The sequence below is a fragment of the Amaranthus tricolor genome, chromosome 3 (assembly GCF_026212465.1).
Source record: "Amaranthus tricolor cultivar Red isolate AtriRed21 chromosome 3, ASM2621246v1, whole genome shotgun sequence".
NCBI classification, from domain to species: domain Eukaryota; kingdom Viridiplantae; phylum Streptophyta; class Magnoliopsida; order Caryophyllales; family Amaranthaceae; genus Amaranthus; species Amaranthus tricolor.
Genome location: NC_080049.1, coordinates 9,991,332 through 10,010,921, shown reverse-complemented (window position 1 = coordinate 10,010,921; position 19,590 = coordinate 9,991,332). Strand labels below are relative to the sequence as shown.

The 19,590-nt window shown below is 33.8% G+C and overlaps 1 protein-coding gene across 1 annotated transcript; it reads left to right on the top strand.

The window, feature by feature from the left end:
* The first annotated feature begins 276 nt into the window (after positions 1-276).
* Positions 277-9,362, top strand: LOC130809507 (probable beta-1,3-galactosyltransferase 14). Its single transcript, XM_057675307.1, has 7 exons — positions 277-844; positions 2,922-3,074; positions 3,152-3,234; positions 3,346-3,448; positions 6,306-6,419; positions 7,936-8,078; positions 8,931-9,362. Exons 1-7 carry the CDS (start codon positions 471-473, stop codon positions 9,008-9,010), a joined length of 1,050 nt encoding a protein of 349 aa, XP_057531290.1. The 5' UTR covers positions 277-470; the 3' UTR covers positions 9,011-9,362.
* Positions 9,363-19,590: the final 10,228 nt, after the last annotated feature.

Sequence of the window (19,590 nt, the reverse complement as noted above, 5' to 3'; positions counted from 1 at the left end):
GTTAAATTGTGATTGTAGGATTAGATCTCTTGTTAAACTTGAATTCAAAGTACATATTCCTTTGTTAAATTGTATTTGGAAAAAATATTTTGTTAATTTTGTGTATTTTAAAATTATTACTACAATATCACAATGATAAAGTTTGATAATAATTCGACTTCTCATCCGATTTCGTTGGAGGTCCGAGACTCCAAGTCAGGTCAAACTTGGAGTATGCATAATCCGACTCTGAGTGAATGTGGACTGAAAAAAAAAATCCAACTACTATTCAGAGCAAAGTCAAAATATGTATAATTCGAGCCAAGTTCGAACCGTTGCCATATTTTTTTTACATATTTTCTCATAAGGAGGCAAAAAAAAAAAATGTCATATTCGTCATGAGTTTAGCTACATTTCAAGCTGTATGCTAGTTCACGCTGTTGCTTCCCTTTCTTCCCAATTGCCGCTATTTCTCAACACCAAATTCAAAAATGCCCTCATCAAAAGCCCCTAGAATCTTCCATAGTCGTTCGTCTTCCCCATTATCTTTAACTCGAAAACCATTTGTTCAGATCTTCTGCTTATTAGTTGGAATCACTGGCTTAATCTTTGGTTTATTTGCAATTTCAAGACCCCTATATGATCCCAACTGTAAATCATTCGAACCCAGAACAGTTTCTGTTGTATGGGAGCGACCAGATGACAGTAATACTGCCATTTCAGATGATTCTTTATTGATTGGAGATGTGAAAAAGAGGCATAAAGTTATGGGTTTTGTTGGGATTTTTACTGGGTTTGGATCTGTTGGCCGACGCCGTGCTTTACGCCAAACTTGGTTGCCTTCTGATCGTGATGGCCTTCAAAGGTAACAACACATTTTCATTTTCTAGACTTTTTATATTTGCAGTTGTAATATGATTTGATCCCATTTACAGTTATGGATACTAAATTATTATTACTTAATTGATTTTTTCTATTGATTTATTCTTGAATATTGGGTAATTTGCATTTTAGGTTTGCTAAAGCAAGTGAAATATACTCAACATTGTTGGGTTATTGACAGGGTGAATCTAGACCCTGCTTAACCATGGCTGGATCATTTGAAATCAAAACCTGTTTATTTTGAAATGTGCGGTAGCTAGTTAGTTCGGCACACATACAAAAGTTGGTGTTGGTCTATTCTACATTAGTGTACTGGATTGACACTAGTTTGGGTTTGTATTTGATTGGATTTTAGTTTGATATGAAAAAAGGTATTTAAGTGAGTTGTTAATTACTTTGCGAATAGATTATTAGTTGAGTTTTGAGTAGATCTGTAGCAATCTTAGGCCATTTAAGAAGTTTGGAAGGGTAAATTTTCTTGCAAGAACATATAAATTGTTTTGCTTGACCCCCAGTTTGGCTGGTGGTTGTAGATGAAGCTTGTGTGTTTGAACTTCATTTTGTAGCTTGGAAAGATGAGAGTAATGTACCTTTAGTTTACAACTTGGGGAATTAGGAGGTCCTTGTGGGATTGTTCTTTTTCTAAGAAAGGGGTAATGTATTTAATATCTTCAACGTAGTGGTGCTCAATATAATGTTGGTTCATTGATTTCAACATGATAAATTGTGCTTTACATTTTATAATGCGTGAAGTCCTTAATCGACTTTAAAGAGAGCGATAATTTTATTTAACAACTCTTGAGGAATTGATGACTTGTACACAACGATAGTGATTTTTTAAGGTGATTTAGTGAAAGAAAGTGTGTGTTGGTGGCTATTAGGTAGTGTGGATGTTACTTGTAATTGTTTCCTATCTCAACATAACTTTAAAAATCAAAATGGTATGAAAAGTTAGGGAATCATGCTTAAATTCCTTTCTGGAGGATTGGATTCTTGCATGTTTTTTATAAATTTATTTATTTGAAAGGTTAGTCGCTTGGGAGTTCCTTTTTGAATCTCATGTGAGGACAACCTTCATATGTTTATGAACTTTGGAAATTCTTTGGATCAACACATGAAGTTGTTCATTAAGATATCAAGACGATATGTTGAAGACTAAGTAAGACATCAATTGCACTTAATGATCTTTGATTTGATACTTTATCTATATATTTTTCACAAACACCAAATTAGAAGTATGCATTCGTGCAAATCAAAGGGTATTATACTGTCATGTTGTAATTTTTTAGTTGCAAAACATGAGTCGCTATGTACGTATCTCAGTAGTTACATATTATCTATTATGCTGTTTTTTATGGTTATCTTCATGGTGCTGCTGGTTATCTTCAAGGCATGCTAACATCTCAGATCCGAAATCGGATCTAAAAAGTTATTGTATAGAATCAATTGTCATTAATTTCATCAAGTTCTTATGTTTCTGTTGGTGCTGTGTTACTTTGACACTCTTGCTTGGCCCTTGTCTAACTTGTCGGTGTGCTGGCTTCTTTTATATGACACTGGGAGTCTTAGGAGACTCTAAAATTGCCTAAAACATATCTCTTAGATGCTACTCCCTCCGTTTGAATCAATTTGCTACATTTTCTGTCAATTTGTCCTAATTAATTTGTTGTATTTTCATATTTGGGAATGGTCCCCGCCACTTTTTAAAATTTTCATCCACACATTACTTTTCTCTTTTAATATTATGCACATAATTCTAAGCTTTTGTCTACTATCAACACTCCCACACATATTCTTAAAAAAGTGCATGTATTGAAGTATAGCAAATTTGTAGGACTATATTGCATGTCAAAACCTTCTTGTGTGCTACCCAATCCATACGAGTTTGAGTAAAATAGCCTAAGTGCTGTTTTGTTTTTTACGTTTACCTTTTTGGTTGAAAGATAAATGTTGAAGTCTTGAAGGTTGTGCATTGTAGTTATTGGATAAGTTGTTTGCACTTTGTATTGTGCAGTTGTTGCCCATATTATCTGCCTTCTAAATTTAAATCTTGATTGCAGACTGGAAGAAGCCACTGGCCTGACTTTCAGGTTTATTATTGGCAAGACTAGTGCTGAGTGGAAAATGTCAGTGCTTAGAAAGGAGGTTGCTCAGCATGATGATTTCATTCTGTTAGATATAGTGGAAGAGTACAGTAAGCTCCCCTACAAAACGTTAGTGCTTATATTTGCCAAGTGTGTATATTCATGTGTTCTATTGGCATACTACTTACGTAATTAATGTCGTATAGGCTAGCATTCTTCAAAGCTGCTTATGCACTATTCGATTCCGAGTTCTATGTAAAAGCAGATGATGACATATATCTAAGGCCTGGTAATTTTTTTGGTTCACTGTTTCTATCGACCAAAGTCCAAACCATATTGTGTATGTATATCTAGTTTCTTACTTTCCATTGTCATTAAAATCATTTTCTTTTGTTGATAGATCGACTTTCACTTCTTCTTGCAAAAGAGCGGCCTGATCACCCTCAGACCTATATTGGGTGCATGAAAAAAGGGCCCGTTTTTACCAATCCAAAGCTTAAATGGTGAGTACTCACTGTTACCCATTTTCTTTTACGTTTGACGACATTGTTCTGCTTTCTTTTCATCACATAGTGCAAAATTGTGATTTCATTCGTGATTTTATTAATGGTCACGATGATGCAGTAATGGGGATGATGTAGTTTTCATGACGCCCAATATCAAGTAGACCAAGAGAAAAATCTTAAAAAACACATTTTTGTCACCTGTACCATGCTAGTAGTCTTGGTTCAGTAGATTTGAAAACCTTTACAACTTAGCCAGTAGCCTTGTACGAGACAATCTTGTCTTTTTTTTGGCAATATGGCTCATTGTCATTAGAGTTTTACAAGTTAAGAGTAGCACGTAAACCTTTTTACCAACATCTTGAGTGTAAGCACCTGAATAGTATTTCAAAATTGATCCAAATGATAATTCTCCATTAGTTACTCTCAACTTAGTAGTGATTCATGGTATTTTTTCCATATTAATAGTTCAATTTCAAAACTAAAATGAAGTTTTGATCTTTTTTGGGGAAAAATACAAATAAGGCATCCAATTTTTGAACGTATACCTACTTTTGAGAGCCTATATGCATCATGCATTGTGCTCTATGATTTGAGCAAGTTAATATGTTTCCATTGAAAGTTTATTTTTCTTATAAATAAACCTTATTTTGTAAAGGAGGAAGGAGGAAGAATGCACTAGTTAAGATAAGATTGTTAAATACACTTTTGAAGGTTTGAAAGGAGACTAAATATTCTCTAAAGTTCGGGTGAATAATGAGTTTGCTCGTTTTGTAATTTCTTTGAAATATGTTTCAATGTCTTGAACCAGTTTTGAGATAACACATATTATTGATTAATGAGTTGATGATCAATAAAGAACAAAATGAAACTGAGATAAAACACAATGAATTTTTATTGAGATTTAGCTACAAATAGTTTGATCCCCGTGTAGGGTTTTCTTAACCTATAAGATTCAAACCTCTTTTATTAACTCTTGAAAACACAATAACAACACTTTGATAAGCGTTACACGAGAGGTTTTTCTTATTAACAAATATTATTTAATATGATTATTATTTTTGAACTTAAAGTAGTATGATGCAAAGAAGAAAGCTTGTAGGATTGCTTTAGCCTTTTGATTTTTCACAAGCAATTTGTATTGTTCTTCTGTATGACCCGAAGACCTTTTATATGTATGTAAAAAGGCCATAAAGAGTTGTTTTGTTCGGTTAGTCTTAAAGTTACGGTTGCTTCTTGACTTTGATTCAAAATTCTGATATAACAACAATATCCTATAACGTAGGATCAAGGTTTTACATTGAATTTTGAACGCTCTTAGCTGAGATTTACCAACATAAAGTTGGTTTCCAGTGTAACCTAAATAAAAGATATTCAAATTATTTAAACTTTCCGCAAAGATAGACGCTCAAGTTAAATGGATGACTAATTCAAGAGTTTGAAAATCTTTGATTCAAAATTCCTCTAATTAATTTCTTACTTTTTAGGAAATCTTAATCAACCAAATAAGCACACGTTAGACACTAGAATTAGTAATAAATTAGCTTATACAATATTAAATAAGTTATCTAAGATAATTTTTATTATATCTTACCATTAAAATGCGATATATTATTGTAATAAGATTAACACAGCTAATTAGAAAACTTTAAAAGTTTTATTTAATATTTGGTCAAATTTCATCATTAAAAAGGCCTTAAGTCTTCAATCTCCTCCTTGATGAAAGGCAAAACCATTATTAAGCTTGTCAAAAGTTTTCTATTATAACGTTTATCAAACATATCAGTAAGATAAATAAACATCATTGGACATAAATATTATATATCATAAAAACAAAAAACATATCAATTCATATATTTTTCCCTCTTTTTTACTTTCATCAAAATGAGAAATACTTTTAGAAAATATCAAGCTCCCAAAAACTCATGCATAATATTCAATCAATATTAAGCGTATTATCAAGTAATCAATCAATACACGTAAACAAAAAATTAATATCATCTTTATACTCATATGCCTGTAACATCCACTATCCGTTGTCATTTTTTTTATCTTTGGATTCAAGACTTTCCTCATCCGATTCTTCTTCATTGTTAGCCATTAAGAAAAGATGATTTCCTTCTTCAGTAGGATTCAGAATCACTCTTAAATTGTTTTTTTTTCTCGAACTTTCTATTCTTTTGAGAACAATCTCTCACGAAATGACTTGGAACACCACATTCAAAAATGTTAGTTTAAAATATTTATTCATCAACAATTAATGTGTTCAATGCTACTAAGCTTGTAAAAACGAAAAACCTAAAGAAAAAGAGCAATCAACTTAGCATCTCCATAGAGGTTCATTAGCAAAGGAGTAATCCCACTCGGTATAGTACTCACCTAAGTGGCTTTCAAACTCCTAGTAACCAGAACATTGATCTCAGGAATATAATCCATCTTTTAATAGGTATATCAGGCATAACCACAGTAATTGGTTGGCTACAGACAACAAAATGTTCATCTTCATAAGTTTGTGAGAGCCTCCTGAGGACAATTGTTCTAGTTATACTTCCAAGCTGGGAAAAAACTAGAAATGTCGTGGTTTTAATGACAATTGAGTACCAACTTGCCAAGCCAAAGGACAACTTGCAAACTTCACTATCTTCTTATGTTTTCATGTTTAGATTTAACAATTTAATTATATATGACTGTTTTTATTGTATTTTTCTTGTTAAATTCGGCATGATAACTAAACGAAAACAATAACTAAGAAATGTTGTGTCAAAAGCTCTAGTGTGTCACTAACTTCTGTTTAATACTTAATTGTGTTTATTGTGAAGCATGTGATAAGATGATGCTCACATGTTGAAATATGCAGGTATGAACCCATGTCCTCTCTGCTCGGCTCAGAGTACTTTCTACATGCATATGGTCCAATTTATTCCCTGTCAGCTAAAGTTGTCAGAAGCTTGGTTGCTCTAAGAAATGACAGGCAAGTCGGCACTTTTACTACTTGTTATTGTTGTTTTTTATTATTTACTGAAGCTTGATTCTTTGCAATCGACGTACCTACATCTTTGTCTGATAATAGAACTCATAATCTTGAAGTTGGATTATATTGGACAAAACTGCAAGGAAAAATATGAGTTCAACATTAAATCTCGATCTCATTTTTTTAAATGTGGAATTTGGATAATGCTCCAAATTTTTGGTTCTGGGATTTAAATTAATTATGTAGAAATTGATCAAAGGCTTCCCAAATGGTATTCCGAGACCTGATTAATGGCTTCTGCAGTTCTAACTTCTAACCCTTTCTATGGACATGGTTTCATTTTAGCTAATGTTCAAAAGAAAATTTTCCTTCTCTTTAAAAAACAAGGTTAAGAGTGATTACCTAAGCTTATGTTCAGACACTACATTACTTGTCGTCAAGACATGTTTGGGAGTGGGGATGAGCAAAATGTTTAGGTAGCTGGCATAGTACCTGATGTTTCCACTTTTAGTTTCAAAAACCGGAAAATGATTTGTTTAAGCTCTAAAAACTTTGGAAGTTAATTTAGTTCCAATAACTTGAAAGCAATCTTCATCATTTTCAGTTTTACTTCAAACAGACCTATAACTGCCCTAGAATTGCCCTACTATTGATTTGCTATAATGCAAGTGATTTGCATAACGTTTATTCCCGATGGAAACAGAGACTTATAATTATTGGTTTATGCGTATGTCTGACCATTGTAAAATGGATCATCAAATTATATGTGCTTCTAAGTTATGTGAATGTCATGAAGGGCTAGGAAGGGGTAATATAGGAATTTATAATAAATAATACTTGGCAATTAGTTAAGTTGGGGGAATAAAATGTAAAGATAATTAGTATAAAAAGGGGGGAAGGGAAGGTAATTATTCATTCATTCAAGTAATAGTTTTAAGTGGAGTTTTATACTCATTGGGAGAGAACAAGCCTCTCGAATGCTTGTATACTATCTTTTGTAATTGTCTTTTGATTACATTCAATCTTTTGATATACATTTTCATTTTACACACAATTTTAACATTCTTTACATTTTCTGGTCAATCTTTAGCAATTTCATCTAATGGCTAAGCTAGTCCATGACAGTGAAGTTGCAAATGATGTTTGCAATCATAGGTGAACCAGTGAAATGGAAACAGCCATTATGTTATTACAAGAGTAAGGCTGACCCTCCTAGGCAGGATCCACTTAGTAGCATTAGGATAATGCAATGTTGTAGCAAGTAGTCCTATCCAGTTCATAAATGGGTCCTAAAATTCAGGACCTTGTTTCAATTGGTATTGCAATTGAATTTAAAATTCCGAACCTGATTAGACCATGTATGCAATTGGATGCTAAAACAAACTTTCTGCCCTCCTATGTGTGGGGGGGGGGGGGGGGGGATGCAGTAAGCTGCTATGTGACTGAGTTATACGACTTCCGTTTGATTTTTTTAATTACTTTTATATTTTTACTGATACCTTTGTTGATGTTGCAGTTTCCGAATGTTTAGCAATGAAGATGTCACGATTGGCGCATGGATGCTTGCAATGAATGTCCATCATGAGAACAATCTTGAATTGTGCTCGAAAGAATGTACTGAAACATCCATCGCTGTTTGGGACATACCTAAATGTTCAGGTTTGTGCTCTCTTATCAGTTTTAACTTCTAAAGTTTATTATATCCTAGGTTCATATTCAGTCAAAGACTTTATTTAGCTGCTGTAAAAATAAACAAAGTGATAATTTCCCTTTAATGATCCTCACAAAAGATTTTGTTGACCTCTGCCTTTGCATCATATTCTGCCCAGTTCAACATAATTCGCCAGTTAATTCGTTTTTCACGATTCGCTCAAAATAATTCGAAAATAGCCCAAAAGCGACCATAATTCGCTTTTTTTTATTCGCAATTCGCAAGAAACTTAGTGAATCATGTGAGTGATCCTGCCTCTATGGGGTTCCATCTCCTCTTATCTGTTTTCATGAAATAAGAGATTTACTGAAAACATGAAGTAAGATGAGCAATATATTGACCTCAACGAGATTTAATAATGTAGCAACAAAACTTCTGTCCCTACTGACCATAGCGCAAAAATAAGGCCGCATTGCATTGCATCCGCCTCATTGTAAAAGCTTTTTTAGAAATCGAACTGGTCTTTCTCACGATGGAAAGGTGTAAAGAAGCACTTTTGGGCTGTTCTGAGGGATACCTTATTCTTTCAGCTGATGTGTGGCGTTATGATAACCGCATCACTAACTCAGGATTCCGTTACCACGATTGTCCCATGACCATATTTTATGCTATGCTACTATGGACTTTTGTGTAGTATGTTCCTAATTTTAATCCCGTTTAAGCTCGGAACTTAATCTTTAGTCGCATCTTGTAAACCTTGCAGACGACATACTTCCTCAAGTTGCATTATAGTGTTGATATGACTTATCCAATAATTTTTTATGATCAGTTTAGTTTTTTCATAAAAATAAATTTTGCAGGACTTTGCAATCCTGAAACAAGAATGGTGGAGCTACACAACATGGATGCGTGTTCGGGGAGCCCGACAACCAGTGAATAGCATCACTATACGTTGCCAAAAATCTGCTCACATGAAGGTGCTTTGTGATATCTGTTATCTGTAATTCTAACATGCATTATTATGCATATCCCTTTGTATTTTCTCCCATGTTATATGAAAATTTTTTATCTTAGTAATGTTAGTTAGATTCATAGAAGGTAGGCATTTTCAATACATACATGATGGAGAGGTGTAGATTTTGTGAATCGGCTATTGTTTATAGTCCATCGATAACATTTTGTTGTACAACTCCGATCATTATAGCTGGACTACTGATATTGTATGAAAATCTACAATTTACCCAAGTAAAGTACTAATACGAAGCAATTACTGCTTTCAACCTTTGAAAATCTTCTCTTTCTTTGCATTAACAACTCAGTTGTTGCTTGTTGGTACTATATGGTGTTAATAAGAATATTTATGGTGTTTCTTCAAAGAACAAAAAAAAATTTATGCTGCAGATTTGCATGAAATGTGTCGTTTTATTTTTATGATGATGAAACTTTGAACATAAGAGTTTTTCTTTTCACTCTTTTATTATAACCTAATATCACATCTTTATATGAAATTAATCAAAATGAAATACGTGAAGAAAATAAAATGATTGAATTAGAATAAACATGACTATTAAATTTGTCAAGAAATTTTCCTGTTATAATTACACGGATTAACTCTTACTATTTAATATCAATAATCAAATGAACTATTAGAGTTGTTCATGTATGGTTATGAACACCATTGTGATCGATGTTGATCAGATTCAATGGGAATTGGAAGTAATGTTGTGGTAGATTTATCACTTAATCCGGAGCTTGTTGTTCACTATATATCACCTGAGATTATGATTGCACAAGTGATACAAATCAGGGACCTAGAGGGTTCTTTTGGGGCCATTTCTGATGCCCAAGTTAGTATTTATAAAAATGAAATTTCTAGATAGCCTGATTCCAAGTGCACTATGATCTTTAGCATGGAGGATCTATGATATAAGTTCTTTAATGTTGTGAGGACGTAATGAATATTTAACGTACTTCATTATATCTTTTTGGGAGTTAAGTGCTTTAAAGGGAGATAGCAATGCGTACTTGGTATTGATGATCGTATATGTATTTATAGTAGGGAATTATGTTAGAGGTTACAGTTACCGCTCCCATATTCCTCCTATTGTTGACGATTATTTCAGCAACTGAATTACCTAGATTTTCCCATTATTCCCTTACTTGACCATTATTAGGTTTACTGTTAGTTGGGGAAGGCTCTTCCTTGCATAACCTACCTTGGAACACAAGAAATCAGATGGGCTTCATGACACATGCTCTTGATTTGCTTGGGATGTGTTGGGCCTAGTCCACATATGGTGTGTTGGGCTAATTTAAGGCATCTGGGATCTTTTATCCTGATCAACATCTGTAAAGAACCTTTTTTAAAAGTGACAACTAGAACACTTCTCGTCTAAGATATCCCCTATGGGGGTAAGTTCTATAAAAAGATACCATTGGGGTCCGAAAAAGTGAACACAAGGAAAGTATCTTGCCTAAGTGTCTGTCTATATTCTTGGTTTTCGTACTTATCATATTAAGCAAGTTTTTCGTTCAAGCTTTGTGACATCATCCGTTGATTGACATGACAGTTTGACGATGCTTTTTGCAGTTTCGGTCACCATCAGTCCATCACTGTATTTGCTACAATAATTTTGAGTCTCAGTTAGACAATCCGCAATTTAGTTGAATTTTTTTTTAAGTATATACCCAAAAATGTAAAATGCATCGAGTGTACTTTGCCATCAAAATGACTATGTAGCACAAAGTTGCGTCTACACTTTCTAACTGTTGGAATTCTCAATTCTTAGTGGACTTTTTTTTAAGAATTTCTTTCTTATAGCGTCTTTTCCAAGAACAACAAGAAACCCTCCTCTTTTGATAATTGTAAAAGTTGAACTCGTCGTCATTAGTCGTGAAAAATTGACCCATGACTTTGACACCTACTGTGAAAATCATAAAACATAGGATTTTCCACTGTCTTCACGAGGTGAGACTATTCCTCATGAGATTGCATATCCTGGGTAGTGGATAGAAAACTTACACTGTCGTTATTTATGATTTTCCACTCTAGAGAATGCATTCATACAACATATAAGATTGCATATCCTACTGGTGTATCAACCAATTGGTGGACCCTTGGTAGTGGGTAGAAATCTTTTTGGTCAATGCTCATTCAAGTTGGTGAAATCAATTCATAGACGCCACTTCCCATGTTGTGCCTTCTTTACGAGTACGACAGTACCCCATTCGCTAGTTAGTTGGGTACATAAATGGCTTGATCAATTTTGTCTCTTGTAGCTATTGAATTTCTTCCTCTACAAAAGAAGGGTCAAATAGAGAAAAAAGAAAGCTTTTGTTGACGAACCATCCTAAGTAACATCCTTTCCACAACTAGAAGAAACAAAAAAACTCAAGAAGATTTCATAAATGAAGTATGGTGGTAGCCAAAATGGGGCATTAGAATCCCTAACCCTATTTTAGATAGAAATGGGAAGGACTACAATGGGAAATCTAGTGATATGCAAATCATGCGGGAAGAAAGGGAGCTTACAAATGCTATAAAAGCAAGGATACTTAGATCATCAAGCAACTGCGTCAAAGGGTTTGTTTCATGCTCGTGCTGATAATAGACAATGAAATGGAAATGGGAAACTCTATTTTTTGTCATAGGTTAAGATTTTAGAGGAGATTAGAGTGAACCAAGTGCTTCTAGGAGGACTGAGGAACGAGATAAGAGAACGTAGGATATGTCTTTTATATTGAAAATTTTATAAAGGGCCTAACATGAAAATTGTATCTTCTGTAGTGATGAAGAAGTTGATAAGACAAGGTAGTCTATGGTACTTAGGGTCGTTAAGATCGGGATTCTACGTAGGATCGTAGAAGGGGTATAATCAAAATCGGTATATCGGATCGTAGGATCGTGTGATCCTAGAAATATGCATTAATATGCTTTAAATAACTGATTTTCAATTGTATTTGTTCTTTTTTTCTTTTAAGTTTTAAGGTTTAAATTAAAGTTATTTGACTTCAGCTATTAAGTTTTGTAAAAAAATATCTTTAATAATCATTTTTAAAACGCGAATCAAGAAAAACTTGAATTTTAGTCATATTGATATAATTGTTTAGATATATACATATATCAATATATGTACATAAGTAAAATCTAAATTATATGAAAATTTTTTGACGATTGAAACTACCCTTGTTGGATCGGATAGTAAGATTGTAGGATCATAGAATCTTGTTATGATCCTACTTTTCAAATCTTAGAGTTATGTAGGATCGTACGATTCTACCAACATTAAGATTCTACCTATGATCTGGATCGGTTGCCTAATTTTGGATCGCAGGATCGTAGAATCGTTGATAAGGATCGGGATTCTGATAACTTAACATGCATCATTAGCAAGGTTGAGTAGTAAATCTACAGTTAAGGACTTTACAAACTTTTTTGGATGAGATACCAGGATTGCCACCATTTTGTAGTATGGAGTTCACTATTGAATGGATGCTAGGAACAAGATCGATTTCAAGGCTTTGTATAGGATGGTGTCAAGGCTTTGTATAGGATGGTGTCAAAGAAGATGGAGGAATAAAAGACTACATAAGAATAATTACTTGCAAAAGGATTTATTAGACCTAGTATATTCCTGTGGGAGCTCCTGTTATATTCATGAGGAAGAAGAAAGAAGTATGAGGTCTTTTATTGACTATTTAGAGCTCAAAAAGGTAACTACTAAGAATAAGTACCCGTTATCTCAAATTGATGACTTGTTTGACTAATTGTGGGGTGTAGGCATGTTCTTAAAACATGATTCGAGGTTGGGATATCATCAGTTGAGGATTAAAGAGGAAGTTATTCTTAAGAATACATATAGGACTCGATATAGTCATTATGAGTTTATGTTGATGTCAATTGAGTTAACAAATGCAACTGCAACCTTTATGAGTTTGATTAATAAGGTTTTTAGTACCTAAATGTACATATTTGTAGTGGTTCTTATTGAAAGCATCTTAGTGTATTCAAAAAACATGGAGAGGTATAAAGAGCATGTAAGATTTGTTTTGTAGATGTTAAAGGAGAATCAATTGTATGCAAAACAATCTACGTGTGAGTTTTGATTAAAGGTGTCTTTTCTAGGAGACTTCATTTCAATGGAGGAATTTTAGATTAAAGTCATGTGCGATTGGTGGATTCCAAAGAACATTATAGATGTAAGAAATTTTTTAGGTTTATTGCATTACTATAGTCGATTCATCAAGGATATCTCGCTTATCTCATGACCTATGACTATGTTGATGAAGAAAGATAAGAAGTTCAAATAGGATGAGAATGTGAAGTGGCTTTTCAAACTCTGAAGGATAAGTTAATTACAGTTCCTAATTTGACTCTTCTAACCCGATGACGAAGTACTTGGTATATGGTGACACATCAAAGAAAGCTTTGGGTTGCTTACTTGTAACAACCCGACATATCGGTTGACTAAGTAGATAGGATCCATCACGGGGTTCATTTACCAAAGAACTCAAATCTCAAATCAAAACTCGTGAAAAAGGGGGTCACAAAATCTAAAACATAACTGTAACAACTGATCCTTAATCCAAACTTCTAAACCAAAGTTCAAAATAATCATACAAGTCACTTTGAAAGTCCAAAATAATCAACATAACCGGAGCTACTACACACTTACTAAAGACCCAAAACAAACACTACAACAACTCACAAACTCAATTCAATATGTCTTCCATGTATACTCTAATCACCTCCGCTATCCAATCGTTCCCAGCTGATACCGATCTGTAAACAATCTAAAAGATGGAAACAACAGGGAGTCAAACAAAACTGATGAGCAGAAGCAATCCAAAACAAAACAAACATAATAAATCAAAATAGATGATTTAACATTAGTTCCTAGATCTTTTTGTGCATAGGGAGTCTAGTTTGAGAGGTGCCTCATAGCTCTAAGGATAGTCACTCTCGGGTAAAGCTAGTCAATATCTGAATGACAAATCGCCTCAAAAACAGGGTGTAGGAGACGATGTCCCACCACTTTGTCAACGACCAGCTCGTAAGCCCGATCCATTGACCCATATAACAATATCATCATAATAAATCACAATGAGTTTGTCTGAACAATTAACAATTTCAAAACAATTTTATTAAAACTATTTCCAAGAAAAGTAGTCTGATCAGATCCTTTAAGGACTACTACTACTCATCAACAATATCACTTCAAGAAGTCAAGACCGGTTCATCGCAATCAACTAGAAGGGATGTTTGACGTAGTCATTTCCTGAAGCATGACAACATCGCAACATTACCAAAGAGCATTCAATACTACTATACTAACATATAACTTATGACATCTCCTCCTACAACTAAGGTTTAACTATGATTCTATTCTAGCGTTGCAACATCTCATGTCATAAGATCATTTCTAAACATATTAAAGAATCTAGGTAAACCAACAATGTTCATCACTTAGTCCAATCATATACCACTAAGACTTATGATCCGAGAACCTAGAACTGTTCACATTCTCCTAAAGATTTGTCAACAATCATCATCTTCTTTATATATTAATTAAACACAATTGTTCATTTATACCCAAAATCAATAATCCATGCAAGAATCTATTAGTCCTCCAAGAATATCACATTACCCAAATGAATCTAAGAACCATCCAAGAATGTTAAATTATCCCACACTTTTCATTTGCAAGCATTTTCTTCAATAAAATCTATAAATCTCAATTTCCAACTTGACTAATATCAAACAACACCAATCTTATCATCTTTAATTGAAACAAATATGTATTTAAAATCTTGAAGTCGATTACTAACCTAGGTTGAGAATGTTTTCAATTGGGTATTAAAATAAGTAATTAAGGGAAAACTAATAGAAGGGTTACTTACAAATGGAAGAGCAAAGAAACAAAATGAAAAGAAATCATAATATCAAAATCGAACAAAAATAGTGACATGGGAAAGGAAACAAAAATAAAGAAACTCAATATACCTTCTATCTTCAATTTTCATGCGACAATATAGACAAAAATCGAAAAGAAAGAAATTGTTGCTGTTGAACCAAGTAAATCATGGAAACTGAGGGAGCTTTGTTGTTTGTACGCCATTTTTGTTCCTTTATTTGATTAAAGAAATCAAAGGAATGAAGAAAGTCCAATTAAACTATGGCATCAATTGTGCTTCGAAGATCAATATTAGAAATGAAGATGATTGATGTAATAAATTTTGAAAATTAAAGAAAAAGAAAGAAGAGGGAAATCATACCTGCTGTTGTTTTGGTTTATTATCTTTGACAATCTGATGAAGTAGGCTGTTCAAGTCGAAAACAAAGAAGACGGTTCAGGGGCTGTTTTGTCATGAACATCAAGCAATACAATGAACATTGTTGCCCAACCGAAACTAGGGAACACGAAGGATGAAGAAATGGAATGAAAAGTTGTGTTCTATTTGAAGTCTCAGAGAATTTGAGGAAAACGGGTGCGAAAATCAGAAGGAGTATAGGAATGTTCATTGAAGTATTTGTTGGGCACTAAGGAAGAAGGTGAATAGTGAAATTGCCCATTTGGTTGATTTACTTAGGGCAAAGAACAAATACTCTAAGGGTGTGTTTGGATTGGGCCATTTCATTTGAATTGATGGAATTGGCCCAATTCCATTGTTTGGATAAACTAAAGAATTGAAATTGAAATTGGCCCAATTCCAATACAATTCCAACCCAAGTCAAAAATAAACCCTTCATTTTCAACCTATACATTCCCTAATTTCAATTCCTATCCAACCCAAATAATTTAAAAATTATTTTCAAAAACCTAATCTGATTTTCAAAAACCTAATCTGAAATTATTTTCAAAAATTATTTGGTTGCTCAGTGCTCACTGCTGCTTGCATCTTTGAATTCATCTTCATCTGAAATCCCCTCTTCATCTTTATCCCCTCTTCATCTGAAATCCCGACATCCCGTCTTCATCTTCGTTCTTGCTGGCTACTCACTGCTGCTTGCATCTTCGAATTCATCTTCATCAGTTCATCTTCATCTGAAATCCCCTCTTCATCTTCATTCCCTCTTCCTCTGAAATCCCGACATCCCGTCTTCATCTTCGTTCTTGCTGGCTGCTCATTGCTACTTGCATCTTCAAATTCAGACGCCATACGGTGAGACGACAGAGGCAGACTCCCATCTTCTTCAATCTTCACGCCGTCATCTTGCTTCTTCATTTTCGCCATTCTTCTTCTTCGCCATTTTTCAAGGTATTATGTTTTGTTTGGGTTTTGTTTTTTTTTTTTTCTAGATTTTTGAAGTATGATGAACTTATCCTGTTTATGATTGCTTGGTTGATAAACTTATCCTGTTTTTATGCTATTTTGATAACTTATCCTGCATAAAATAGTGCTTAATTCATACAAGCAGTCTATAGGAGTTAGATCACAATTGTCTTATTGATGAAGTACTTTTAAGATTAGAGTAGACTTATTCATTTTGATTTATTTGCTATCTAAATCTTGAATTCTAACTCTTGTATACAGATAAGAATTGTTTGAATAAAATGGAAATATATAACAAAATTTAATCTTGAATTTTTACTCTTCAGCATTAGTTTATTGTTGTTTGATTACTCTGCTTTGTTAAAGCAGCTGATGATATTGGTAGGAGTACAAATACTTAGAGTCATTTTGAGGTTCTGGTGTCTTCATGATATTTGTAGAGCTTCGAGTCGCGATCACGTAGGCACTTGAATCGCCCCAAGATGAGTTCGTATGAGGAAGTTATAAAATTTGAACAATATGAGTGATTGGTTCAAGTATAAAATTTGAGAACATATGAATTGCTTGGTATTTTAAATGATGATGAATTGATTTATTTCTTTAATGCTTACATAATTGTATTTTACTTTAACTGATATCTAAGTGAGGATTGAAGTCATCTGCAAGTTCTCTCTCCGATCTTGCTATCATCTGTCAGTATAGGTTTTTATTTTAGTAAATTTTTTAAATAAAATTGGCGAGTTAGGCTAAGTTTGAGATGTTGGATTTTGGCTACAAATGGAGGTTTTATGCATGCTTAATTTGATTAAGTTGGCTAAAAGTTAGAATTTAGATTTTGCATATATTTAATTGTAAAGACGGTAGTGCACTTTTTTTTTCTTTTTACCAATTCTTATTTTTCTTATAGAATTTGATGAATTTGATGGATTGTTGGTGTAGGTCTCATAAATTGATTTCCCATAAGCAAATAGCTGCCTGCTGTATAATCAGAAATTGGGAACAAAATTTTCAGTAATTTAATAGTTAAGTCCTATTGATCTTAGTTTTTTAATAGTTAGATCTTAGATGTCTCATGATCGACAAGTTTCTATTGTTAGAAACCGAACTAGAGATGACAATAGTGATAGCGATGAAGATGAAATGGAACTAATTGCAATAGTTAGTGGCTTTATTATGGTTGTAGTGGGAGCATGGTTTGATAGGTTTCAGCATAAAGAAGTACCTTGGAACGAACATGAATGTGCAATTAAAAGAGCATATTGGTTGGATTCCCTCATGAATGATAAGATTTGTAAAGAGCAGTTACGTATGGATCGGAGATGTTTTGATAAGTTATGAGAGGTTTTTGTTACTAGAAGAGACCTAGTTACTACTAGGAATGTGACCGTAATAGAAATTGTTGCTTTTTTTTCTACATACTCTTGCCCATGATCTGAAGAATAGAACTATTGGTGCCGTGTACACTCATTCGGGAGAAACGGTAAGCCGTCAATTCCATACCGTGCTCAAAGCTGAAATGAAAATAGGCAAGTATTATATCAAGCAAGTAAATTTCGATGTGACTTATGATGGAGACAACAAGTGGAAGTGGTTTGAGGGGGCACTTGGGGCACTTGATGGGACACTTATTAAGATGACAGTTCCCGTCGAAGATCGACCTAGATATAGAGATAGGAAAGGAGATATTACTACCAATGTACTAGCTACATGTGATCCAAGTCTTCGGTTCAATTATGTTTTGCCTGGCTGGGAGGGATCGGCTTCTGATCCTCGCATTTTAGGGGACGCCCTCCGAAGACCTAATGGTCTCAAAGTTCCTAGGAGTAAGCAAAACCTCAAGCAGCTTGAAATTATAATTCTTTATAATTTTACTTTCTTATATAATTTTTTTTAATGTCACAGATAAATATTTTCTTGTTGATTTGGGATATTCTAATGCACAAGGCTTCTTAGCTCCATATAAAGGTACACGTTACCATTTAAACTTGTGGAGAGGAAGTGCTCCTACAAACCACAAAGAATTGTTCAACTTGCGTCATTCATCTGCACGTAATACTATTGAAAGAGCCTTTGGGTTATTGAAAAAGTGGTGGGCTATATTGAGGAAAAGTAGTTTTTATGATAAGCAAACACAAGTAAGAATCATAAATGCATGCTTTGTTCTCCATAATTTTGTTAGAGAAGAAAATTTGGATGAGGAGAATTTGTTAAATGAGGTGGACGATGATTTATCACATGTAGAAGCTTTTGATACAATGGAGGATGAAGGGGAGGATTTCATTTCAACGGCACAAGCCTCACCTCAATGGAACAACTTAAGAGATGAAATGTCACAAAAAATGTTTCGAGAATACCAAGTTCGAAGGAGGGCTATTTGATTGTGGTTATTTTTATTCTCTAGTAGTGTAGGTGTGTGAATGTGAATTTAGTACAATGTTTTGTATTCATATGCCAACACTTGTGATTGATTTTAGATAATGAAACCTTTTAAATGTGTTGTTTTGTTTTTGGTAGGTAATGAGCAATAAAAGTATGCCTGAGTTTCTACTTGTGTTGCTGAAGTTTGTTGTTAAGTTGTTGTTGATGTCTGTGCCCCTAACCCTAATGAAACAACTGAGTTCTGGGCACCTATAGAAGAGGAGCAAGGGTTATCAGGAAAAGAAGCACACATGAATGTGTATATCTCATACAATCTGAGAGTTTATTCCTCATTTTGAATGTCCAATGTTTTTGATCCCTGAGATTCGGGCGCTACTATTAAATTCATGCTCAATCATTAACTGCTTAATCTGACATTGTAAATTTGATCCCTTCCTTTTATTGCTGCTTTGCTTTTTGGTCGAGACTGCTTATTGCTCAGTGCAGTTGATTAACTAGAGTATATAATTTATAGATGGCTTCCTTTTATTCTGAGTTGTTTCAGTTTAAATGATATATAGATGGCTTTCTCCAAATAAGAGTTGTACTCTGAGTTGTTTCCAGTTGCATATTCTTGGTTCTTTAAGAATCTGATCTGCTTAAATGTGCTTCCTGTACCAATATTATTGTTTCCTTAATTGTGTTACTATTGTTTCCTTAATGATATATAGTTTTGCTGAGTCATTTAGAGAGTACGTGCAAAGCAAGATTAAAGACGCTCCGAAACTCACTTGTCAAGAGATCACGCTGTTGTTTCTCAAGTGCTTGGCATTTCTAGGATTCAGACTATGCGGGCAATAAAGAAGTTTATGAATGGTAATCCCGATG

Excerpts from the sequence above, each read along its gene's own strand:
- LOC130809507 (XM_057675307.1), top strand. The coding sequence starts at position 471 with ATGCCCTCATCAAAAGCCCCTAGAATCTTCCATAGTCGTTCGTCTTCC. Across the intron at positions 6,420-7,935 it reads GTTGCTCTAAGAAATGACAG|TTTCCGAATGTTTAGCAATG; the intron begins GCAAGTCGGCAC and ends TTGATGTTGCAG. Across the intron at positions 8,079-8,930 it reads GGACATACCTAAATGTTCAG|GACTTTGCAATCCTGAAACA; the intron begins GTTTGTGCTCTC and ends TAAATTTTGCAG.